Source organism: Pipistrellus kuhlii, unplaced genomic scaffold (assembly GCF_014108245.1).
Source record: "Pipistrellus kuhlii isolate mPipKuh1 unplaced genomic scaffold, mPipKuh1.p scaffold_m20_p_27, whole genome shotgun sequence".
Lineage (NCBI taxonomy): Eukaryota > Metazoa > Chordata > Mammalia > Chiroptera > Vespertilionidae > Pipistrellus > Pipistrellus kuhlii.
Window position 1 is genome coordinate 1,441,058 of NW_023425526.1, and position 25,810 is coordinate 1,466,867.

Consider the following 25,810-nt stretch of genomic DNA (forward strand, 5'->3'; position numbering starts at 1 on the left):
TGCTCAGTGTGCGCTATTCCCACGGTGTCTGTGGCCCACAGGGGCGCCTGTCCCCAGTTCCTGCTTCAGGGGAAGGGAGGGCAGCACCCCTTTCTGCTCCGGGAAGAAGAGCTGTGCCTCTTTCTTCGCTCTTGAACTTGACTTAGCTCTTAACCACATTTCAGAACAACAAGAGCCTGCTCTTCCCAATCTGGGCAAACAGTCTTCCCTTAACTTAAACTGCCGTGTCCTCCCCCCGCCTCCTTTCCCTTGGAGGGAGCAGCCGCGGGCGTTACGTTTGGGAGGTCTGCGCGTTTTCCTCAGCTGGAGGCTGTCTTCTGTGTCCTCCGCCCGCGAGGTCCCTCTTCCCAGCCACGAGGACCTTCCTGGTGCCGTGGCCCCTGGGACTCAGCTGCTTTCTGATGCTCCATCCTGCTCTGCCCGCTGCTGCCCTCCTGGCCCTGCATGTCCGTGGGGTTCGCGCTCCTCTGGGCTTCGCGGGACAGTGAGGTCCAAGCCGCCCGGCTTTTCCAACAGCCGGGATCTCTCTCCCCACCCCCACCTCCCCAGCCCGGCTCAGGCACCTGCAGAGCCTCCACTTTACTCCTTCCTCCTGCTGCCAGGCGCCTTCCGTGCCAGCTGGGCACCCCGCCCTGTCCACGAGGGGCAAACTGCCCTGCCCGCCGCCGAGGTCTGCCTCTGCCGTGCTCTGGGAGAAAGCAGAAGGGCTTTCTTGCCTCCAGAGCCCAGTCTCCCGTGGTTCAGTGAAATCCTTGGCCCTCAAGTCGTGTTTCTTTCACGTTTGAGAAACACGTCCCATCCTGGGGTGTGTTTGGCTGCACCTGTCAGCCTCCGAGGCAGAGGGCAGGGGACAGGCGCAGGCTGTGACCTCAGCTGTTCCCGTCTGCATGGGACCGGCCTGTGGGCTCCCGCCCAGACGGGGAACACCGGTAAACGTCCGCGTGCCCCTCCCCGCCCTCCGTCCGCCTCCCGCCGCAGTGCCAGGAGCAGGATGCCATGAACTCTCCCGGGATCCGCAGGATGGCAGGCTGACCAAGGGGGCGCCCAGGGCTCTGACAGAGCTGGCCCCCCTCGCCCCACGCTGCTCATCGGCGGTGGCTTCCGCCTGCAGAGGAGCAGGTGCTGCCCTCGGCCTCGTGCTGGTGAGAGGGGGTGGAGGGCAGGCGGGGCCTCTGCCTCCACTCTCCCAGGAGGCTGGTGAGGGCATGGGGGACGGGGAGCCGTGGAGCCACGGAGACGGGGGCACATGCATGCTGTGCCTGACCCTCTGCTCCACGTCCAAGCTCACCCTCTTGTCACAGAATTTACCAGATGACGGAAAGCAGGCAGGAGTGCGCGGAGATAAGGCGTTTCACATGTCCCGGTGCAGTGGTCAGGGGTCAGGTCTCCAGATCCTGAGGAAGCTGTCCCTTTAGAGCCCTTCGCTTTCTTTGTCCCCAGATAAGGGTCAGATTCTGGCCCTTTCACAGGCTCTGCACAGAGCCCATTGCGGGGCTGGAGGCCGGGAGCACCTCTGGGTGTGTGTGTGTGCATGGTCACGGCTGTGACACGGGAGGAGGACTTGGTGGACTGGTCTTGCAGGACCAGATAAGGAAGGGCTGTGGGAGACCATAGGCTAACAGGAATGTGCTTAGGGATAGAGTCAGGCTGCCAGCACCGCCCACCCGCTGCCCACACACCCACACACACACCACACACACACACACACCTCCCACACACACACACACACACACACCCACACCCACACACACACACACACACACACCCCACACACACCCCACACACACACACATACCCCCCCCACACACACACACACTAACTCACACACACACACACGAACACACATACACACACATACACATACACATGCACACACACACACCACACACACACACACACACACACGTCTCATTTTCCTCACACTCCGGGGTCCGTGTTCCGCGCCCCTTCGCCCCTTGGCCTCCGGGGCCTCGGGCTGCCAGTGGCTCCGGGGGCCGTGCGGCCCGCCGCTCTGTGCTGACCTGGCGGGGGCTCCGGCCTTTTAAAGGGGACCCACAACCCAAAGGGGCTCCAACGGCATCACTTCCTGTACCAGCAGGAGGCCCTGCTGCCTTTGTACCTGCCGCTTTGAAAACTCTGCTGTGGCTTTCCTTACACGCCTTCCTCTTTTCATGCCCGGAGGAGTAGAATTGTGCGTCTTGGCGAGGGTTTGGCTGAGGTATTGTTCAAACATGCCAGTGATCCTGCGTCCCTTTAGCCAGGAGGTGCTGGCTGGAAATCGTTAAAATAACATCGACGGGCCCCGGAGTGCTGCCCGAACAGGAGGAGCGAGCCCGCTGCAGCCTGGTGACGCCAGGCCAGAGTCAGTTCTCACAGACAGTCTAGGCCACAGCCTCTGGGTCATGTTCACGTTCCGCTTTTGAATGCGAAGCGATTGCCTTCCTCTCCTCTCTTTCCGAAGAGCCGGGCTGGCTGTGTTCGGCCAGGAGGACCAGGTCCCAGGTCCAGGCCTCTGAGAGGAAGATGCCACCGGCAGCCGGTGTGCGGGGAGAGGGAGGCAGAGCCGGGGGAGGCAGGCTTTCTGTCGCAGAGGGGTTTGCGCCGTGGGGAGAGGCAGGCTGCCCTGGCGGTGTGGGGTCACGCAGACCCACAGTCGGTCAGACAGCAGGGGCTGCTGGGCCTGAGGAGGGAGCTGGAGGACACCATGAGCAGAGACAGTAAGGCTAAGTTTAGCCGAAAGTGTGGCCTTCACCCTGAGAGCTGTGGTCACTGTGGATCCTGTCTGACATGCAGGGAATCGTGTTTTAGGCAAACAGCCTGCCCTCGCCAGGAGCGAGCGCTGAGCGGAGACCGGCTCCACAGAGGCCCGTTACACAGCCCGGCTCCCCTCCGAGGTCACAGGCCCGGCTCCCTCCGAGGTCACAGCCCCGGCTCTCCTCCTCCGAGGTCACCCAGCCGGCTCCCCTCCGAGGTCACAGGCCCGGCTCCCTCCGAGGTCACAGGCCCGGCTCCCCTCCGAGGTCACAGGCCCGGCTCCCCTCCGAGGTCACAGCCCCGGCTCCCCTCCGAGGTCACAGGCCCGGCTCCCTCCGAGGTCACAGCCCCGGCTCTCCTCCTCCGAGGTCACCCAGCCGGCTCCCCTCCGAGGTCACAGGCCCGGCTCCCTCCGAGGTCACAGGCCCGGCTCCCCTCCGAGGTCACAGGCCCGGCTCCCCTCCGAGGTCACAGCCCCGGCTCCCCTCCGAGGTCACAGGCCCGGCTCCCCTCCGAGGTCACAGCCCCGGCTCCCCTCCGAGGTCACACAGCCCAACTCCCCTCCGAGGTCACAGGCCCGGCTCCCTCCGAGGTCACAGGCCCGGCTCCCCTCCGAGGTCACAGGCCCGGCTCCCCTCCGAGGTCACAGGCCCGGCTCCCCTCGGAGCTCGGAGGAACTGGCGATCCTTCCCGCCCCGGGAGGACGCAGGAGGAGAGAAGCAGCAGCACAGAGTGCAGCGTGGCGGACCTCCACGGCCACGCCCCCTCTCCCGGGCCTTGCCGTGTGAGCACCCTCCCCCAGTTCTCGGCGTGGCCACGAGAGCCTCGGGGACATTTATTTGAACAGTGAGCTTGTGAGGCCGGCCTCCGGAACAGAGCAGGAGGGGGAGTAGGAGAGGCTCCCGGACGTGGATGCACACGTGGGCAGGGCGGGCTGCTGCTCCCCTCAGTGACGCTGTGTCCTCTTCCTCTCCTAGCGGGCGCAGTCCGAGTCCCTGGGCGACCTGACCTGCACGCCGGAGGAGGAGGAGGAGGAGACGCCCGGTGCCGAGCGGCAGGCGGAGCCCCGGGGACCGGCCCCCGTGCTGCCGCCTGGGGGGCCCCGTGCCCGGCGGGCGCGCCTGCAGCACTGCCCCGCGCTCAGCGCCAGCGCCGAGGAGGTGGAAAGCCCCCCTGGCCGCCAGGCCACCCCGGAGGTCATGGAGGTCACTGAGGTCGCGGAGCCCGTGCCAGGCCCAGCCCCTTGCTTGGAGTGCCCACTTTTGCCAGAAGACTCCCCGCACCCTGATCCCGGCGGCAGACATCACAGGCAGGAGCCATCCCTGGAAAGCCCACGTCCCTGCTCTGAGGACGCAGCTGGAGACGCTGGGAGTTCGTCTCCCCACGTTCCCGAGGAGGACACGGCACCTCCTGGCACCTGCCCCGCCACCCCCGTGGAGGCTCCGCCAGGTCCCGGAGGGCCAGGCCACGGTGGGCAGGAGGGGGCGGGGCTGACGCTGGCAGTGCCCGGTCCCGAGGGCGCAGAGGGCACAGAGTGCTCGGAGGACCTCGCCCCACGCCCCCCAGCCTCCAGGAGCTGCCTGAAGCACCAGGCCCCGGCGAGGAGCCTCAGTGTGTCCCCCAGGCCGCCCGCCGTCCAGTCACCCCCACAGGAGCCCGCCCCCGAGTTACCCCCACAGGAGCCCGCCCCCGAGACACCCCCACAGGAGCCCGCCCCCCAGACACCCCTACAGGAGCCCGCCCCCCAGACACCCCCACAGGAGCCCGCCGTCCAGTTACCCTCACAGGAGCCCGCCCCCGAGACACCCCCACAGGAGCCCGCCCCCCAGACACCCCCACAGGAGCCCGCCCCCCAGTCACCCCCACAGGAGCCCGCCCCCCAGTCACCCCCACAGGAGCCCGCCCCCCAGACACCCCCACAGGAGCCCGCCCCCCAGACACCCCCACAGGAGCCCGCCCCCCAGACACCCCCACAGGAGCCCGCCCCCCAGACACCCCCACAGGAGCCCGCCCCCGAGACACCCCCACAGGAGCCCGCCCCCCAGTCACCCCCACAGGAGCCCGCCGTCCAGTCACCCCCACAGGAGCCTGCCCCCCAGTCACCCCCACAGGAGCCCGCCCCCTGTGCCCTGGACAAGGAGGCCGCCCCCCCGAAGGCCCCCAGCACGGAGCAGGGCGAGTCCCCGCAGCCGGGAGCCGAACCGGAGGCGCCGGAGCAGAAACTGGGGAGAGGGGGCGGCAGGCCCCGGGGCGGGAGGAAGTTCTCCGTGTCCTCGGGCCGGGCCTGGCCGCACGCGGGCCACAGGGAGCGGCCGGCGCGCCCGGGCCCCCTGGCCCCCGCCGCCCCCGCCGCCGCCCGGCTGCCCCTGGCGCGGAGCCGGCCGGCCTGGAGGAGCGAGGCCGCCCTGGATGACCCCCCGGCGCCCCCAGAGCGCCCGAACGCCGCTGGGCACGGCCCTCAGGACTCGGGGGGCAGGGGGGCCGGCCCGGCCAGGCCCAGGCAGAGGCCCCCGGAGGCGGCGGCCACGCCCGCCACGGGGGAGCCCCGCCCCGCCGCCCAGGAGCCGCCCCCGAGCGCGGACAGGAGCCCCTTCCCCGTCAAGCTCCGGGCCACGTCCCTCTCCTTCAGACACAGAGACGTGCCCGCGCCCGAGGGGAAAGCAGCCAAGAGGTACAGCGCCGAAGTCAGGCTGGAGAAGGGAGGACTGGCGCTGCTCATCAAAGACGACAAGTGTCACGCGGGGGCGCCCCCCACGATCCGGGGAGCCAGGTCCCCCAGCGGCCAGGGGCAGGGGAAGGCCCAGGCGTCCGAGCAGGCGGGCTTCAAGCCACCCCTGCCCCGGAAGCCGCTTCTGCAAGCCCTCACCCTCCCGTGCCCGCCCGCGGGCCCGGCCCGGAGCCCCGGAGAGCCGGCCCCGGGGCCCCGGAAGGAGAGCCGGCCGGCGGAGAAGCGGCCGCCCCGCCGGGGAGCCGGTAAGAGCCGGCCCTGGGCGTGTGGGGGGGTCGGCGGCAGTCAGTGGGCGGGAATGGTCTGCTGGACATCCACCGGGGATGAGACCCAGGGAAAACCTGCCCGCAGGAGACTGGCAGGAAGTCAGCATCCCTCCCGGTGCCCCTCGCATGTCTGAGAGTCAGGCGTGGAGACAGAAGGGGAGGTCGTGCGAGCTCAGAGAAGTCAGGAATGGTCCACACTTGCTCTGCAAGGCCTTGTTTCCTGGCAGGCGGCCCCGCGGGCTCAGGCCACGCCTGCCACTGAGCTGGGAGCTTGGGAGGCCGTCCGGCTGTGCTCTGGATGGGTCTCCGGCAGCACCTGCGTTCTTGGTTTTAAGGGGACCATGGGCCCCTGTCCCTTACTGCCTGGCCTTCACCCCCAAGAAGGTGGTTCCTCCGTCTAATCCTTGGGCTCCCGGGCTGGGTGTCAGGCAGGACGCCCCCCACATACAGCCTCTGTCTGGTGTGAGCCCTCCGAGGGGGTGTGGCTCCCGGTCCCACAGGGAGCGGTGTGAAGATGGGGCGGAGAGCCGGAATACTCTACAGCTCCGCCTAATGAACTGGGAGAGGCCCGCGGTGGTTTCGGGCGGTGACGTGGTCACCGTGGACTCGTGGGGTTTCAGACGGGACGGCCGTCCGCTGGACGTGGCTCTCTGACCCGGGTGACCAGGGCCCTGGGAGAAACTTCATGGCAAATTTTTAAAAATATATTTTATTGATTTTTTACAGAGAGGAAGGAAGAGGGATAGAGAGCTAGAAACATCGATGAGAGAGAAACATCGACCAGCTGCCTCTTGCACACCCCCTACGGGCGATGTGCCCGCAACCAATGTACAGGCCCTTGACCGGAATCGAACCCGGGACCTTTCAGTCCGCAGACCGACGTTCTACCACTGAGCCAAACCGGCTTCAGCCATGGCAAATTTAAAAACAAAACAAAACACACATACAAAAACTTCCAGGATACTTTAAGTGGCTACTCTGAGTCCAGGCTTTACTAAAGCACCACATTGCGGGACAAAAGAAATCAGAGCCCAGCCGTTCCCCTGGGGCCGTGGTCGGCAAACTCATTGGTCCACAGAGCCAAATAGCAACAGGACAACGATGGGAATTTCTCTTGCGAGCCAAATTTTTTAAACTTAAACTTCTAACGCCACTTCTTCAAAATAGCCTCGCCCAGGCCGTGGTATTTTGTGGAAGAGCCACACTCAAGAGGCCAAAAAGCCGCGTGTGGCTCGCGAGCCGCAGTTTGCCCACCACGGTCCTGGGGACCTCGCAGCCTGAGCGCCAGATCAGGGCACTCACGCTCAGGAGGAAGACGTGAGCTCACACACAGAGGCGAGGCTCCCATCCTTTCTGTCCCCCTCTTCGCGAGGGAGCAAGAGGGTGTGCAGTGCCTCAGGCCCTAAGGGGACCCCCGGGTGCAGATGGTCCGGGGAGAAGAGCCAGGAAAAGGCCTCGCTCATCCTGGCCCCTGGCTCCACCGTGATTTCCTGCTGCTGCTGCTGCCGCCACGTTAGGACTGTCGGGGGGGGGCTTCGGGGCTTGCTCTTCCAGGTAAACCCTGACCTCAGCTCCGTCCCCCTTCGTGGCCTGGGATTGGAAATGTCCCTCCAGGGCTTGCTGAGAAGGGCTGAGACGCAGGGCGCCCAGGCTCCGCTGGGAGCTGGGAGGACGCCTCGGGGAGTGGAGCGGCTCACCGATGACCCTGGCTTCTCCGCCCGGCAGAGAGGCTTCCCTCAATGCCCTGTGCCTGCACTGGGCTTTTTTCTTTGATTTATAAAATACGGCATAGTATGTATTCACCAGTGGCTTCGCTTCCGCAGCAGAGAGAATTGTGTTCACAGCCTCTGAGCACAGAATAGCCCCGTGGGATGGATTCCAGGGCGGAAGAAACTGGGTGAGGGGGCACTGGCGGGAGTTCGCTTCGGGAGTTTCATTTCCTCGCAGAGACCGAGGGGAAGAATGACCCATGCTCTCGGGAGCTGGCTGGCTGAGGGGGAAGTGCCGCCGGGAGAGGCTGTGGCTGCTGCCCGGGGCTCGGGCACAGGCCGGCCTCGTGCAGGGCAGAGCAGGATCTCAGCGAAGAGCCTCTGAGGTTCGCAGACGCTGGATCTGCTGGTGGTTTGGCTCATTATTGCTTCTGCCGTCCTCCTCCTCCTCACTCCCACGGGACAGCCGCTGAAGGCAGTTCCGTTTATATAAAACGTACAGGTTATAGAAGTTTTAGCAACAGTATTGCTCAGAAAGTCCTGGTTACTGCTGTCGATTATCTCGGGGTAGGCCCTTTGCCCCAGGCCCGGGGGCTCCACCTCCCTGTCCCACTTCAGGCACAGGTCAGGCCAGGAGCTGAGGCGTCCCGACAGGTGCCCGCTCTGCCTTCCCAGCGCTCCTGCTGGCCGTGCTCGCCGCTCACACTCCCTCTTCCTTCCTCAGAGGCCTTGAGGAGCTGCCACAGGGAAGCTGGGAGAGTTCCATGTTGTTGCCATAAACCCAGGATCCGGCTGGCCCAGCGGGCAGGCCTGGCAGGGCCACCTCTGGGAGGTGGCGGCAAGCCCAGGCCGCACTTGTGCGCAGCCACCACAGAGCACCCGGTGTCTGCTGGCGGCCAGAGCAGGCGGATGGCCGGGCCTCAGGACACTCAGCCAGAGTCTAAACCACAGGATTAGAATTAGCAGAAAGTAGTCGGTGGCTCTTGTGTAGAAAACTGATAAAATACAAGATGTCTATAGAAAGAGCAATCACCTATGAGTCCACTATCTAGGTGTTAAATCTGTTGGACTTTCCTTCTAATCTTTCTGTGTGCATGTATGCGTGTGCGTGTGTGTACATGTCTGTGTGTGCATGTGTATATATATGTATATATGTGTGCGTGTGCGTGTGTGTGTGCGTGTATGTGTGGTTTGTTTTCTGTAGGGTTGTGGTCACGTGGCAGATATTGGGGACAGTAGCTGGGGCCTCATTTGGTAACCAGCCTCAGCCTCTAATCCAGCTCATTCCAACCAGCCCCACCTGGTGACAATGACAGTCAGACTCTAGTCTCTTCCTGGACGCGCGGCCTCACCGGATCACACTTCACTCATTCGGCAAATACTTCATGTGCTCCCGCCACACGCATGCACGGCGCTGGCCCAGCAGCAATGGGAAAGCACAGGACCTGGTCTGTGTGTCACAGGGAGTGAGGAGAGAGCCCATCTATCTTTGGGTATCAGGGAGAAAATGAACTCAGAGAGACTCACTGACCGACCTTTGTTTCAATGTACTTAGATTCATTTGGTAGAATATAAGGGGGATGAATGCTTTGGCTGGCATGCTAAAAGTATACTCATATGTCTGAATTCTTGAAGGAAACCAACTTTGTCCACACCTACCTTTCCTTTTAGCTTGTCCTTCCCTTCGCAAGTCTCTTCAGCTCCCCGCACAGTGCACCTGTGTCCGTCCGCACACCCGCTTCCCACAGTTCAGTCTGCAGCGGATTTGCCCACGACTTGCACACAGGCAGGAAGTGGATAGCTAATGACAACAGCAGCTGATGTTTACCTAGCCCTTACCAAGTGCCAAGGGTCATAGCAAATGCTCTACAGTTCAATCTCCAACAACAGCTTCTTTCACAAAGCGGGGAGCTGTGGGAACACCCTCTGTGGCCGCCCGTACAGTGTGCTGTGCCAGCGGGGCTCCTGGTGGGGCGAGGGAGGTGCTGTCGGCATCCAGTGGTGGCAGTTAAACTACCACCATGCCCGGGACTCACCCAGCCCCGAAGCTCAGTAATGCCGCGTCAGTGACGGGTGATGATGGGGAGGGAACAGTGTGTAGGAAAGTTGGGGGTCGTACCCCTTCATAGGAGATGGTATGTGACGAGGTGTGTGAGGACTGGGAATCAGGAAGCCCGTGTTCCGATGCCCCATCATTACATGTTGGCCCTGGACCCTGAACAAGTCCTGTCCTGCAGAGACTCCATTCCTGTCTCTGAAATGGGGACTGGAAGTGCCCTGACATCACAGAGATGTGTGGGGCTCCTTGTGCACGTGATGCTGCTCTGAGAATCAGGGCCAGTACACCTCAGCTGTTGGCATGCCTCTGGTTGGAGAACTGTCCCTCTCCATCTGGGAGGGGTGAGGGCCAGGTGTAATGAAGGACGGGAAGGCAGGACGTTTGTGTACATTTTGAATTGTAAGAGGTCGCATGTAATATAATAACGTCACTACTTTCTCTCCTTCCTCTGTTGTAGCTCACAATTATATTCAAACTAGAGCCCCAGTGCACAAAATTCATACACTGGGGGGTTCCTCAGCCAGGCCTGCACCCTCTCGCAGTCAGGAAGCCCTCAGGGAATGTCTGACTGAAGGCAGAGGGACATCCTTAGCACTACCTCAGAGGTGGGAGAGGCTCCCGCCACCACTGCTGCACTCGCCAGCTTCTGGCTGAGCAGCGCTCCCTGCAGGAGCACACTGACCACCAGGGGGCGCTCCTGCACCCTCTCCAATCTGGGACCCCTTGAGGTATGTTTAACTTTACGTTTAGATCGGGATTGGGTCTAAACTGGCAGTCGGACATCCCTCTCACAATCCAGGACTGCTGGCTCCCAACTGCTCGCCTGTCTGCCTTCCTGATTGCCCCTAACCGCTTCTGCCTGCCAGTCTGATCACCCCATAACCACTTCCATGCCAGCCTGATTGATGTCTAATTGCTCCCCTGCCAGTCTGTTTGCCCTCAACTTCCCTCCTCTGCCTGCCTGGTCACCCCTAACTGCCCTCCCCTGCAGGGTTGAGTGCCTCCAGCTGCCCTCCCTTGCAGAGCTGGTCCCTCCCAACTGCACTCCCCTGCTGGCCATCTTGTGTCCACATGGGGGCAGGATCTTTGACCACCTGGGGACAGCCATGTTGTGTGTTGATGGTCAATCTGTATATTACTCTTTTATTAGATAGGATAGAGGCCTGGTGCATGGGTGGGGGCCAGCCTGAAGGGTGTCCCGGATCAGGGTGGGGGTTCCCTTGGGGCATGTGGCAGCATGAGCGAGGGGCCTGTGGTGGTTTGCAGGCCAGCCATGCCCCCTGGTCACCCAAGTAGAGGCCCTGGTATCTGGACTTTATTTACCTTCTACAATTGAAACTTTGTAGCCTGGAGTGGAGGCCTAGGCCAGCCAGGGCTGCAGAAGCTTGGCTTCTTCCATTGCCAGGGAAACCCAAGCCTCCCTCCTGCTCTCTGTGGCTGCAGTCATCTTGTTTGGGGTTAATTTGCATACACACTCTGGCTGGTGGGTGTGGCTGGTGGATGTGGCTTGTGGATGTAGCGGAGTCATGGTTAATTTGCATATTACTATTTTATTAGGTAGGATTATTATCTAGGATACCAATGCCTTTCCATCCCAGATACTGAGAAGATCCGTGTATCACCTGGCAGGGAGTGGAGGCCAGTTGCCTGCTCTCAGAGGATGTGGGAACTGTGCCATCTCTCCCCCTCCCCCACCCCAGCTCTGAGCTGCGTGCATTGCGCACATGGTGGCTGAGCATGTACATTTTCCGTTCAGGCTCCTCAGGCTCAACTCCGTGCCCTGGAGCCCTCGCTGGCTCCCAGGCTCCACCACGAGCTGCAGCCTGGGGCTGGACAGCCCTGGATGTCTGCCAGCCTTGCTCCCCTGGGGCTGGGTTCTGCTTCTGTAGTTAAGCAACAGTCGGAGCATCTGACCCTGGGGCACCCAGTCACACGCCTGCATGGGACCAGCCCCGCACGTCCACATCCAGGCGTGACGCACGGGTTGGTGTTTCTTTATAAAGTGTTTTCCACAAATTCTGCTACGAGAAGCAGAGCCCTGAGACAGAGAGGACTGGTGCTGTAACAACAGACAGACCAGGGAGCCCCAGGTCCTCTTTTAGGAAAAGATCCCGTCCATTCCTGCCACGGAGACTGCACGAACCCACCCGGGCAGGCACCCTCCGCCGTCCGGTGAACGCGCGCTGCTCTCAGGCGCCGGGAAGGCCGGCCCAGGGCGCCCTGGCTCCAGGGCTTTCCCCGGAGCAGGTACAGCCTGGGACGTGCTGCTGCTGTCGCCGGGCTCTGGCAGAGCGTCCCACGCGGGTGAGCAGTGCGCTGCCTCACGGAGTCCGTGATGGGGGGAAGAAGGGCCTCGCTGGCTCACCTGGAATGACACAACAGCATGAGTTTTTCCTGATGTGCAGGTTGTGAGAGAGATGTGTCGGTCGGTCGGAAGGCGGTTTCCGAGGAGCCGGGTGGGGCGGTCACGGCAGGGCCTCTGACTTGGGGTGGGGGTGGGGGGGCACTTGGCCCCGGAGGCGGCGTGCTGGTGGCTGAGACAAGGAATCGCCCTTGAGGCTGTGAAGTGAGTCTGTGACCAGAGAGGGAGGCGGTCTGCCCTGTGGTTCTGGGGTCTTTGTGGGGGAGGAGTGGATCAGGGGAAGCGTCAGAGAACGGCAGGAAGGGGAACCCAGGTGGGCAGGGGAGCGGCAGTAGGAAAGGCAGGTGGGCCCAGGACCCCAGGTGCCTTTGAGGGCAGGGAGGAGGAAGAGGATGGAAAGGGTCTGTCCCTGAGGGAGGACGTCCTTCGGAGAGCCATCTCCCCCCACCCACTCCGCGCAGCAGCCTTACCTACGCACAGTATGGAAACAGCTCCACAGTGCGAATTCGCCTCATGTCTGTGTGCTGACAGTCAGAGCTGGTGCTGAAACAACAAACAAACCCAGCAGGCCTCCGGTCCCCACGTGGGAAAAGACTCATACATTCCTCCAGTGGAGGCCTGCACAGCCGAGACTCCTCTCCTGGTGGCTCTCCATGCCCCGAGTGAGCCCTGACTGTCTCAGTGTTTGTTTGTTTTTTGTTTTGTTTGTTTGTTTTTTAACTTTGTATTGAAGAGTGATACACAGGCAGAGAAGCACACAGACCCTGTGTGTGCATCTGAGTGGATTTTCACACACTGACCACCACCCAGAAGACAATGAGGCAGTAGCCAGAGGCCCCTCCCAGCCCCTCTGGCAGCTCTGGAACTCATTTCCGGGCCTCGGACCCCTCCATCCACGGGCGCTCTTGCAGGAGAGCGCGTGTGGTGCCCTGGAGAGATGTGTTGATGGGAAGGAACTTCCTCTCTGTGGTCTCGGCGCGCACCACGGGCCTGGGCCTGGGGCACTCACCAGGCACAGACGGTTCTCGTTCCCCGCAGTAGTTACGCTCTGTGACGTCTGAATGAGCAGCTGCTGAGCCATTGCCCCCGGGGAGAGACAGGCTGAGGTTCCGGGAGCCTCTAACCACACTTCCTGACCAGCGGGTGACCGTGCTGCTGTGCACGTGTCTGCAGGTGCCCCTGAGGGTCATGAGTATTGATCGGGGGTTTCAGTGTTAGCAGTAGGAACATTCTCAGAGGTGGGATTCACAAGCAGTGAGGACGGCTGTGTTTGTTGACTCCGTAAAGGAAGGAATGGTGCTACGGTTAATCTGAGGTGGAACTGGGACACAGCCGTGCGTGAGCTTAGGGACAGGAGCTCGCTCTGGGAAAAGCCCTCGCTGAGCATGGAGATGAGGTAGGTGTGCGGGAGCGCGACAGCTGCCAGCGGTGAGCACACAGCCGAGCCGGGACAGGGCGAGGGGCAGCTGCAGATGGCCAGCGTGTATCGATCAGGAGCTGTCTGTGTAAGCAGAGACTGACAACAGATCAATACGTGCTTTAAAAAACACAACTTTCAAACGGAAGTCAGGCTAAACGCTCGGCACGGGGGAGCCTCCCCCACACCCCAGCAATCGCTTTAGTGCCCGTGTGCACGCGTTGCTCTCGGTGTGAGCGGTGGGCCTTGCACACAGCCGCAGCCGTGGCCCACCGTGGCTGCAGCCTCGTCCTCAGGCCTCCTCCAGCGCCATCCCAGGAGCACTGTGTGTGGCCTGTTTCATAGAACTATCCCTAGTGAGTGTCAAGCACTCTTTTTGGCTCAAAGAGGATAATCCAATTGCACGGCACAGGCCCTCACCAAGGCCATGTCCTGTGCCCTCGTGGTAAGAGTGGCATGTCCAATGCCTCCCACTGCCCTTCACGGGGGCTGGAGAGGCAGCCAGAGCCCCCGGATGCTGGGCTGCCTTGGTGTTTCGCAGCTGCCATTCTGCCTGTCGGTTAAAACCGGGATGAAAATTTTCTCTCCAGGTACACTTTGTCTTGACCGAATTACTCAGAATGTTTTGTTGACTGAGGTAACGTGCTGGGCACTGCTAAGAGGACAGCACAGCCTGACACCCTGGACCACACGGGAGCAGAGGGTACAACCAGCGACTGCACTGAGAGTGAAGAAGATACGGAGAAGTGAATTAAGCCTTTTAAAAAAAAAAGTCCAGGAGAACCAAGATGGCAGTGTAGGTAAATGCCTGAACTCACTGCCTCCCACCAACACATCAAAATTACAACTAAAACACAGAACAACCATCATTCAGAACCACCTCAAATCTGGCTGAGTGGAAGTCCTACAACTACAGAAGTAAAGAACACAGCACACTGAGACTGGTAGGAGCAGTGGTGGCAGGGAACAGGCTGGTCCGACACCCACGTGTGGCATTCTTTTAATCAGGAGGGATATCTCCAAGGCCTTCTGTGAGAAACGGGGTCCCAGCTGCACACCAGACCCCCAGCCCAGGGTTTCAGAGCTGAGAATAGAAGTCCCCATAACTTGGAGCTGTAAAAACCAGTGGGGATTGAGACTGAGTGACACAGAGGCTGCTGGAGTCCCAGGTGTTCCTCTTAAAGGGCCTGCACACGAATTTACACTATCCCACTTCCTCTGAGCTCCAGTACCTGGTGTCAGCTTTTAGGAGAAATCCAGGGACATACAGGGAGAAAATAGACTGTATAGCACCAAGGCAGGAACTCAGGGGAAACTTTCTCCCAAACAAGGGTGCTCACAAGGGCCATTATTCCTGTGCTGGGCCCTCCCTTGATGTAGAGATGACTGGCAGCCATATCTGAGGTTTCATCAACATGGCCCACACTGTTCGCTCTGCCCTGGTGATTCCCTAAGACCCCACACCATCCAATTTGCAGCCCCACCTAAACTGCTTGCAGTTGGTTTCCCACATGAATGGCCTGTCCTGGCTAAGACTTCAGACTTTGCTCAAATATCTCAAACAAGCACCCCTCCATGCTTATCAATAAGAGGCTCAAGACCCAGCACTAGAACCAGCCTGCCTTGCTTCACAGCTGGGCCTTTTCTGGGCATTTCCTAGCCCAATACAAGTAGCAGCCATCTGTAGAAATCTCTAACTTCTGCCAGGTGCTCCCAGGAAGTGGCTGACTTTGCACCTCTAGGAGGCCCCCAGTGCACCTGGTGGACAGCTTCAGACCATAACAGATTACAATTCTACACATCCACGAGCAATACACTCAAGGAGCTGACTCAGTGAGCACCAAAGCCCCATTGTACAAGTCCTGTTCCATAGGGGTCCCTGCACAGAAGCTCTTCCATTGTAGACACAGCTGGTCCTCATAGCCCATCGGCCTGGAGTTCAGTTCCTCTCAGTGATGCCAACAGCAATCAAGGCTTAACTACAACAAGACTGCGCCCACAGCCCACACGGGTGTACCTAGAGTGCCCAGCTCAGGTGACAGGGGACACTGAGCCCAACAGGACACCTACTACACAAGGAGACTTGACCAACTCCAGGAGACATAGAAGCTCTACCTAATACATATAAGCAAACAAGGGAAGCAGCCAAACTGTGGAGACAAAGAAACATGTTACAAATGAAAGAAATGGAAGTAGACAAACTAGTAGATACAGAGTTCAAACCAATGGTTATAAGGTTGCTCAAGGATCTTGATGAGAACTTCAGGGGACTTGGTGAGACTTTTACGGATCTTAGAGAGAATTTCAAAGACATGAAAAAGGACGAGTCAAAAATTAAGCATACACGATAACTGAAATAAAGAATAATTTATAGGGTTTCAACAGTAGACGAAAGAATTCTAATAATCAAATAAAAAATTTGAATATGAGGAAGTAAAAAAAAAAAAAAAAGCAACAACACTCAATTAGAAGAGCAAAAAGAAAAAAGAATAAAAAAATATGAAGCTAGTGTAAGGAGCCTCTGGGACAACTTCAAGTATACCAGCATTCACATTATGGGGTTGCCAGGAGATGAGAGAGGACAAGATATTGAAACCTATTTGAAGAAAAAATGACAGAAAACTTCCCCCACCTGATGAAAGAAATAGACTTACAAGTCCAGGAAGCACAGAAAGTCCCAAATAAGAGGAACCCAAAGAAGCCCACACTAAGACACATCATAATTAAAAGGCCAAGGGTTAAAGACAAAGAGAGAATCTTAAAAGCAGCATGAGAAAAATAGTTCATTACCCACAAGGAAACACCCATATTTTTGTCAGCTGATTTCTCAATAAAAACTTTGCAAGCCAGACGGGAATGACAAATATTCAAAGTGATGAACAGTAAGGACCTATAACCAAGATTATTCTACCAGCAAAGCTATCATTTAGAATTGAAGGTCAGATAAAGATCTTCACAGACAAGAAAAAACTAAAGGAGTTCATCACCACCAAACCAGTATTATATGAAATGTTGAAGTGTATTCTTGAAGAAGAGGAAGAAGAAGGAAGAAAGAAGAAGAAGAAGAAGAAAAAGAAGAAGAAGAAGACGACAAGAAAAAACTAAAGGAGTTCATCACCACCAAACCAGTATTATATGAAATGTTGAAGTGTATTCTTGAAGAAGAGGAAGAAGAAGGAAGAAAGAAGAAGAAGAAGAAGAAGAAGAAGAAGAAGAAGAAGAAGAAGAAGAAATAAAAAATATGAACACTAAAATGGCAATTAATACATATCTTTCAACAATTGAGTCTAAAAACAATAATCAAGAAATCTAATAAATAAAATAGAATCAGAGGTTTGGAAACATGGAACAGATTGACCAATCTCAGAGGGAAGGAGGTGCAGGGGCGGGAAGAGATTAACCAAAGATCTTATATGCACACTAGAGGCCCAATGCACATTGTGCAAGGGGCTCGGTCCTTGCAGCCACAGCAGCTTGCCTTGGCCCTCGCAGCCTTGGCTTCATCCAGAAGGTCAGTAGTCTGTCTGGTCTAATTAGCATATTACACTTTTATTATAGACTAGAGGCCCATTGCACGAAGATTCCTGCAATAGGTCTTCCTTCTCCTGGCTGCCAGCACTGGTTTTCCTCTGGTAAACAGGACCCAGGCCTTTGCTTCAGCTGCAGCAGAGAAGCCAAGCCTTGAGGCTAGGCTTCTCCGCTCTGGCTGCAGCAAGGCTTGGCTTCTCCACTCTGTCCACAACGGAGAAGCCAAGCCTCTTCAGTCTTCAGTCATCAGACTTCAGTCTTTAGTCTTCAGTCCGCGTCTGCATATGCAAATTAACCCACCATCTTTGTTGGGTTAATTTGCATATCCACTCATGACTGGCTGGTGGCTATCACAAAGGTATGGTCAATTTGCATATTTATCTAGAGGCCCGGTGCACAGGATTCGTGGACTGGTTGGGGGGCATGGCCTGCTGCTCATCCTGGTCAGCCAAGTGGCGCTCCTACTGTGGGAGTGCACTGACCACCAGGAGAAGCTCCTGCATTGAGCATTTGCTCCCTGGTGGTCAGTGCACATCACAGCGACTGGTCGACCAGTCATTCTGGTTGTTCCACCGTTCGGTCCCTGGACTTTTATTATATAGGCTATCCATTACCTGTGGACACAGACAATAGGGTGGTGAAGGCCTGGGGTGGTGTGGGGCGGGGACCAGGTGGAGGTGGCAATGGGGAGAAAAGAGGGGAACATCTGTAATACTATCTTCTATATATATAAAATCCTAATATGCAAATAGACCAAATAGCAAAACAACCGAACAACCAGGTGCTATGCTGTGTGCTGACCACCAGGGAGTGCACACAGAACATGCCAGGTGTTGGCTGTGGCGGAATGGTGGAGCAGGTGAACGGAGGCATCAGACCAAGGTGGGGCGCCGGTCGCTGTCATCAGGGGACCCACTGGTGGTAACTGAAAATTCTTTGCTCTCATGCGCCGCAGTTCTGCCGGGCACTCACACCTGCTGCTGGTGCTGGCTGGTGCCCAGCGCTGGTCCCAGTGCTCAGAGCCATCAGCAGGTACGAGCGGTGCCTGCTGACCCCAGTCACCCCTGCGGGCTTCTCCACTTCCCCCTGCTCCTGAGGGGCGATTGGGGCAGTCAGCAACAGGACGAGGTATGTAGTCTGTGCCATGTGTTTGTTAAATAAGTTCCAATGACCAGAAGCATGAACCAGTGGGGTAGACGGTCAGCTAGCAGACATGTCTAGTACCAACCCCGGGGGAAAAGGTCTCAGGGAGTTACAGAGAATTGGGAGAGGGACCAGAGCAGGCTGCCTGGAGGAGGTGGCACCTGGGCATGGCCTTGTTGGACCAGAAGAGGTGATTCTGGAATGGCATCCAATCCCTCGTCACCTCCCTGCACTGGGACACGGCCTCCCTCCTCAGTCCCCCAGTCAGATGTTCTTCTCACAGCCTCCAAGTGTGACCCTGGGTTGGCCCCTGGAGGCCCCCACGTGGACAGGGAGAGGCCAGAGCCCCTTTTCAGTTCCCCTCCGGCCCTGCACCTTTCCGGCCTCTACCCCTCCTCCTGGGCGGCCTGCCTGCCCCCTGCTCGCCCAGAAGCTCTGCTCTCCTCCTCCAGGCCCCAGCCCCAGACAGCGCCCTCAGCTGCTGCCCCTCGCTCAGGCCCTGTCCACACAGCACTGTATGAATTGTAGCGTTTTCCAGTGTCCACCATGGTTACTTGTTGGTAGCCTCCCACACTAGACTTGAGTTTTGTAAGGAAGGGAGGGCGAGAAGAAGGGGAGGGGAAACGCAGGCTGTGCCTTAGAGGAGGAACTAGGGCTGGATGGGAGGTAACGGGGCCCATGAGTGTTGAAATCAGGAGTGGAACAGAAGAAGCGATGAAGCCTGCAGGTTCCGGAGCGAGTCTGGCAGGGCCGAGAGCGACCGCACAAGGAGGAAGGGCACCTGGAGCGGTCATGAGGTCAGGCCGGGGCTCAGGGTGAGCAGGCGGGGGTGGGAGAGACACCCATCCTTCTGGTGCAGCGGGGGGCAGGTGGCAGCACTGCGCTGGCTTAGGGATTGGCTGGAGGGACTCAGGCAGAGGCCACAGGTGGAGGGTGGGGGGAACCGGGAGCTGGGGCTTCACGGGGCCGCAAACCTCAGTGGAGATGGTTCTCCTTTGAGCTTGGGAGACCCAAGCTTTATGCAAAGCAGCAGGGAGGACGGCTGTGGCCAGGAAGAGGTGAAGTTGCAGGAAGAGACCAGGGATGGATGAGACAGACAGACAGACAGGGCTCCTGGGGGATAGGGCTCCCGGGGGACGGGGTGGTGAAGGCCTCGGGGGCAGCCAGGAGCAGCACAGGGGCTGTCCCCAGGGGCCTGGCCGGAGGGGCCCCTCTCGGCTGGCCGGAGACGGGTGCTCAGGGGCTCCTGTCCCTCATCCCTCCTTGGTGACCAAGTGATGGAGGAGAAAGGACTCCAGGTTGAACTGGAGGCAGAGACAAGAACAAACAGAGTGGCACCCAAACACAGCAGAGCAGAGCACAGAGAACAATGATGCCACTGCCCTGGGGCATCGGCTGCGATGGCGCTGCCTCACCTGCTGACCAGGCGCTCGCTGGGAGGGACCCCGGAGGCCTGGGTGGGCATGTGGACGCGAGGTCGGCTTGGTTCTGTGTGCTGGAGGCAGAGGTTCAGGGGCCAGCTGCTGCAACGTTTGGGTCTCGGGTACTTCAGAGAGAAAGTACTTTTGAACCTCTGAGAAACCGCTTATTTCATCAGTATGTTCCCTTGAAAAAAATAAGATTGCTTTCCATTTCTCTTAATGAAGGTAATAACTTCCCATTGTAGAAAATATGAAAATACAGGAGAGTTAAAAAGGAGGAGGGGAATGACCCACAGCCTTACCACCCAAAGATCACTGTGAATGTGGGAGAAAATTCAGCAAAACGTGATGGTTTTACAGGCACTATTTCTCTGCTCTCCGGAACACGGAGGAACACAGCTGCGTCTGTTTTGGGTGTCGTTCTTTACAAATGGAAGGGCATGCTTACAACTTTTAAAAGAAAAAAACAGAAGAATGTGTCTACAATTCCCAAACCAGCCAGGAAGTGTGTAAAATGACGGTCTTATGTTACAGAAATCTTATCTATTGATACTTGTGTACTTTTATGTCATTCCAGAAAATACCCCTTATGAGGAAGTTGGCTCTAAAATGTGTGTATAGGAGCGGCTGCATTTAAGTGTTTGTGGCTCAGACCAGAGAAGCACAGTCTCCTTGGTGCACCCTTAAATGAGGAAGCAGAGTTCCCTAAAGAAAAGGAATAGTCCCCCCAGAGAGGCTCCCCGACATCAGTCCCCTCCCGCCACCCCTGCGCCCCCTCCCCGGGGTCCTCGGTGTGGGAGCCACGACAGTGAGACTGCGGAGGGACCAGGCGTGTTTTGACAACCTTGTGTTTCCACCCACAGAGAAGGGCCTGCCTCCCGCAGCCCCGGGGCCTGGAGCCGAGGGCCAGTCTGGGCCGCCCTGGATCACCATCACCCCACAGAAGCGGCGAGGGGCCCCGGAGCAGCCGCCCAACCAGGAGGACAAGCCTGGGGCCCAGACCCTGGAGCCCGAGATAGGAAAGCCAGCCAAGGCACCCGAGAGGGCCCAGGTGGGTGCCGAGAGCAACGCCTTCCTGAGCCTGTGGGTGTGGGGGAGAGGCGCCGGGGCCCCCGGGCCACGCTTCCTGCCTGGTGGTGCAGAGCCCGTGGCCGGGCTGCGGGCTGCCAGCTGCCCTCGGCTGCAGGGCTGTCAGGGAGGCGGAGGAGCAGGTGGATCACTCGGGCGGGAGGGACAGCTCTGCTCCTGCCTCCTAGGCAACGAGCATCTGGAGAAGTGGAGCAGGTTAAAATAGCTCCTCAGTCAGACGCGGGACCAGGTCAGGGCTGCCTCTCGGCTGGGGGCGGACCAGCCCCGCCTCTGCTGCTGCCCGGTGCCTGCAGTGATGCCAGGTCCCCTCCTCCCAGCCAGGGCCCCTCCTCCCAGCCAGGGTCCCCTCCTCCCAGCCAGGGTCCCCTCCTCCCAGCCAGGGCCCCTCCTCCCAGCCAGGGTCCCCTCCTCCCAGCCAGGGCCCCTCCTCCCAGCCAGGGCCCCTCCTCCCTGCCAGGGCCCCTCCTCCCAGCCAGGGCCCCCTCCTCCCAGCCATGGTCCCCTCCTCCCAGCCAGGGCCCCTCCTCCCAGCCAGGGTCCCCTCCTCCCAGCCAGGGCCCCTCCTCCCTGCCAGGGCCCCCTCCTCCCAGCCAGGGCCCCCTCCTCCCAGCCAGGGTCCCCTCCTCCCTGCCAGGGCCCCTCCTCCCAGCCAGGGCCCCTCCTCCCAGCCAGGGCCCCTCCTCCCAGCCAGGGCCCCCCCTCCCAGCCAGGGCCCCTCCTCCCAGCCAGGGCCCCTCCTCCAGCCAGGGCCCCTCCTCCCAGCCAGGGGCCCCCTCCTCCCAGCCAGGGCCCCTCCTCCCAGCCAGGGCCCCTCCTCCCTGCCAGGGCCCCTCCTCCCAGCCAGGGTCTCCTCCTCCCAGCCAGGGCCCTCCTCCCAGCCAGGGCCCTCCTCCCAGCCAGGGTCCCCTCCTCCCAGCCAGGGCCCCCTCCTCCCAGCCAGGGTCCCTCCTCCCAGCCAGGGTCCCCTCCTCCCTGCCAGGGCCCCTCCTCCCAGCCAGGGCCCTCCTCCCTAGCCAGGGTCCCCTCCTCCCAGCCAGGGCCCCTCCTCCCAGCCAGGGCCCCTCCTCCCAGCCAGGGTCCCCTCCTCCCAGCCAGGGCCCCCTCCTCCCAGCCAGGGCCCCTCCTCCCAGCCAGGGTCCCCTCCTCCCAGCCAGGGCCCCTCCTCCCAGCCAGGGCCCCTCCTCCCAGCCAGGGCCCCTCCTCCCAGCCAGGGCCCCTCCTCCCTGCCAGGGCCCCTCCTCCCAGCCAGGGCCCCTCCTCCCAGCCAGGGTCCCCTCCTCCCAGCCAGGGCTGCATCTGCCCCAGGGACCATTCGCAGTCTGGACTCAAAACAGCTTTTTCAACCCTAAACAGCTGTGCTTGGAAGCAGGCTGAGAATCATGACATTCGCATCCCCCCAAAGTAGCTACCACGGTGAAGCCATGGCTTGTTTCAGCCCGCTCCCCTTCATCTTAACCCAAACCTCATCACCCCCATGCCTGCGTGCAGACAGCATTTATAAACAAGTGTGAGCCAGCGATCTGGTTTGGGGCTCTGTGAGCAGACCAAGTGTCATAAAAACCTCAAAACTACTTGCAAACACCATTCGTTTACACTTTCCAATGGGATCCCTGCCGTCCAGTGTCCGGGCTGAGGCCGCCGTGGGGACAGGGCAGAACCCAGGACGCCTGTGTGTGTCCCGGGGCATCCGAGCTCCTGGTGCTGAAGGCTGGGCCAGTGAGAGCACCAAGCTGAGCCCGAGACAGCGCCAGCCGCACGCTTCCTGTTACAGACCGCGTGGCTCCGCCTGGTTCTGCTCAGACCCATGAGCCTGGGATGACGGGCAGAGTGTCCTCCTTGTGTCCTCACAGGGGCCCGCGAGGCAAGCCGACTTCATCCGCAGCAAGTCCTTCCTGATCACCCCGGCGAAGCCCGCGGACCGCCGGCAGGGGAGCAAGCTCTGCCTCCAGGAGGGGCTGCAAAGAGGGATCTCCTTGTCCCACCAGAACTTGGGTATGAAACCTGCCAGCAGCCCCGAACACTCAGAAATCCCCTCCTGGGGTGGGCCTACGGGCTTTGTTTTGTTTTTGTTTGTTTGTTTTTTCTGAATTACTTGACACACGGATTTGTTAAAATAGCTTTTATTGGGATATTACCATAAAACTCACCTGTTTTAAGTACAGTCAGTGAGTACTAACGGACAGTGAGCATATGTTTCCTGATTTGTCCAACCATCGCAGTCCAGTCTAAGAGCCTCACCCTAGAAAGCAGCTTTGGGCCCACCTACAGGCACTCACCATTCCCGCCCACTCCAGGCAACCACCAATCACAACTACTTTCAGTTCCTGCCTTTCTTAGTCATGTCCTATTCCCGGAATCACAAAACACGTGTGCTTGGGTGTCTGGCTTCCTTCACAGAGCATTCATCTCTGACATTCCATGCATTAGCACCTTTTAAATTTTTTTTTTTAATATATGCTATTGATTTTTTTACAAAGAAGAAGAGAGATGGCTGGAGAGTTAGAAACATCGATGAAGAGGAACATCGATCAGCTGCCTCCTGCACACCCCCTACTGGGGATGTGCCCGCAACCAAGGTACATGCCCTTGACCGGAATCGAACCTGGGACCTTCCATTCCGCAGGCTGATGCTCTATCCACTGAGCCAAACTGGTTTGGCTTAAATTTCTTTTTAATTATGTAAAATACAAATAACAAAACTTACCACCTAACCCATTTTTAAGTGTGCAGGTCAGTCGTGTTAAGAATATTCACACTTGTACACAGTCCCTCGGGCTGCAGTTTTCCTCTGGAAGCTTCTCTCCTCACCGCATGGGAGCCTCCTGGCAGTCTGTTTGTCACAGCAGGTTTTCTGTGCCTAAACCTTCTCTGCATTTTTGCACATTAAGGATTTCACATTTGAGACCACAGTTAGACCTCGATGCGTGTGTTAAAGAAATGCAGAGGCGTGAGTGAAAATTCAAACACGTTGCTGCTGTGTGTGTCTGTGTTGTCTTCACCCCAGCAGCCCAGGCGGCGGCGATGGCGGAGAGGGAGCTGCACCAGCTGAAGAGAGCCAGCTATGCCAGTGCCGAGCAGCCGTCCTGGATGGAGCTCGCCAGAAAGAAGGCTCAGGCGTGGAGTGACATGCCCCAGATCATAAAATAGGCTGACAGCGTGTGACAAAAATGCCCACCACCCTGACTGACGGGTCACGTTCGTGAAAAAACTGCCACTGAAGGCAAAGACGCTGAACCGTAGGAGTGATTTTTATCATCCGGCTGGGGAGGAGGGAGCCAGGCCAACAGGGAGGACAGACACACAGCCAAGGGCCTGGCCAGCAGGGCCTGCAAACAAGAACACCATTGAGAAGGTGTTCGAGGAGCAAGGCCTGGTGCCCGGAGGTCTGAATGCCAGTCTTTCAGGATCGCCTTCATCAAAGGAGCTCCAACACGGAAGAAGCCGTGAAACACGGATGCAAAACTGGGACCCGGAGAGCGTGTGTCTGTGCCTCCCCCTGAGATCCGCTGTGTCTGCGGCCGCAGCCCCACCTGCGGGTCCTGCCTGCTCCTCTCCTTCCCTCGTGGGCGTGGTATTTGTGGTACGTAAGGATGCCGCTGCCAAGAACAGGGATAAAGCAGCCAGTTTTCCTGAAGACAGACACTCTGTGAAGGGGCGGGAAGAGCACAGCAGGGCGCATCAACTCACAGACCGTTTCCAACAATAATTTTTAAAATTTTCCACTAGGCATCTGTGTCCTTAGCCGTTACACAACATATTCATTGCCTGTTCAATAAAAGCTTTCAAACATGCTCCTGTCAGATGTTGTTTCTGCTCACATTGAGAGAGCGTCCTCAGCCCTGAGTGAAAGGAAGTACAGTGCTTCATTTAACGCAGATCTCATTGTAAGTCTCCGTTGGGTTGATTTTGGAGTTTGGGTTTTTCTTAGACTTTTTTCTCCCAATAAAATGTTGGTGTTTATTTTGGAAACCAGACGTTAATATAGGTGTTTTTCCTCTTCTCATCTATTTGTACAACATATAAGACTATGAGATTTCCCAAAATGTTACAATTCTTTACCTAACTTGCATATTTCTATTAAAAACTAGGTTTTCAATTATTAGCCAGGATGGTTCATGAATACAGAATGTGGAAAAGCCAGCAGAGAAAGAGCATATATTTTGGGTATCTCAGAATCATGTCTCAGTTACATAATACCTCTATTTTTAAAAACATTTCCAATTTGTTCTTTTGAACAAGCGAATCTCCATGGGAATATGTATATAGCAGTGAACATTGAGCCATTAGAGTTAGTAAGACCTCATACACTGAGTTTTGATACTTCGATTGCATTTTTTTCTTTATGAATAATTGTCTTTCTAACTGTTAGAACTACACAGTTGAATCAGGTCTGCCTTTATTGTTAAAAGTCCTGAGATAGTTTTCCCCCCGACCTCGTTGATGTGTTAATCGCACTGTCTTAGCCTCAAATGGCAGGGTGAATGCTCTGAACAAGAACTCCAGCCATGCAGGCTCGCTCTAAAAGCTGAGGCATGCATAGATTTAACTAGAAAAAATTTCCCGTTGGCTATTATTCCCCCACACCGTCTTCCTCCCTAAGACTGCGGGGACTGTCTCCAGCTGGAGTGAGGCTGCCAATCTGAGGATAGCAAGGCTCCCCCACCCACTCCGAAGAGACGCACTCATCTCCTTCATGGCAGAGAAATCATTGAGAAGAAAAACACTTGAGCTAATAGGGATGCCCCTGCGATTTTAAGAAAAATACACTCCGTGGGATGGGCCCTAGATCTGCATTGGCTTTCAGTGGAAGACCGAGGAGAAAAACAGGGAAGGCCGTAATCTTTGTACTGGACCCTAAGAGAGACAACGGGGACATAGTCTAGGGCAGCCTGCAGTGGACAGTCCTCCCTTCGAAAAGCGGAGCCTAGTTTGCCTTCCCTGGTTGTGAGCAGACTCCGTGCTCATGTGTAACGGCGGCATGTAGCGGAGGGGACGTGTAACTTCGGAAGTGAGGTGATGAAGGCCTTGCTGCCTCAGCCTGCGCTCCTCAGGGCTGTCCTCAGAGAGCATCTGTCGCCAGGGCGGGAGGGAGCTTAGCAGCCTGTGCAGAGGCCCAGGTGGAAGAACCGAGACCTCCTGCTCTGGCCTAAGTTGTGCTCCCACCCCCAAATGCGAATTGTATGTTGGCCTAACGCAGTGTTTCAGAATGTCGCTGTATTTGGAGACAGGACCTTTCAAGAGGAAATTAAGTTAAATAGATCCTTAGGATGGACCCTAATCCAATATGACTGGAGTTCTTACGAGAAGGAATTTGGCACAGATTCACACAAAGGG

At 58.1% G+C, this 25,810-nt stretch overlaps 1 protein-coding gene across 1 annotated transcript in view; it reads left to right on the forward strand.

Moving 5' to 3' along the window:
* Positions 1–24,265, forward strand: part of CRACDL (CRACD like) — a 99,987-nt gene extending 75,722 nt beyond the window's left edge. Inside the window, exons 7-11 of the mRNA XM_036454044.2 lie at positions 3,732–4,388; positions 4,827–5,727; positions 20,251–20,438; positions 22,327–22,468; positions 23,481–24,265. Coding sequence (XP_036309937.1) covers positions 3,732–4,388; positions 4,827–5,727; positions 20,251–20,438; positions 22,327–22,468; positions 23,481–23,623 — 2,031 coding nt within the window. The 3' untranslated portion in view covers positions 23,624–24,265. The remainder of the gene's footprint in view (positions 1–3,731; positions 4,389–4,826; positions 5,728–20,250; positions 20,439–22,326; positions 22,469–23,480) is intronic.
* The last annotated feature ends 1,545 nt before the right edge of the window (positions 24,266–25,810 follow it).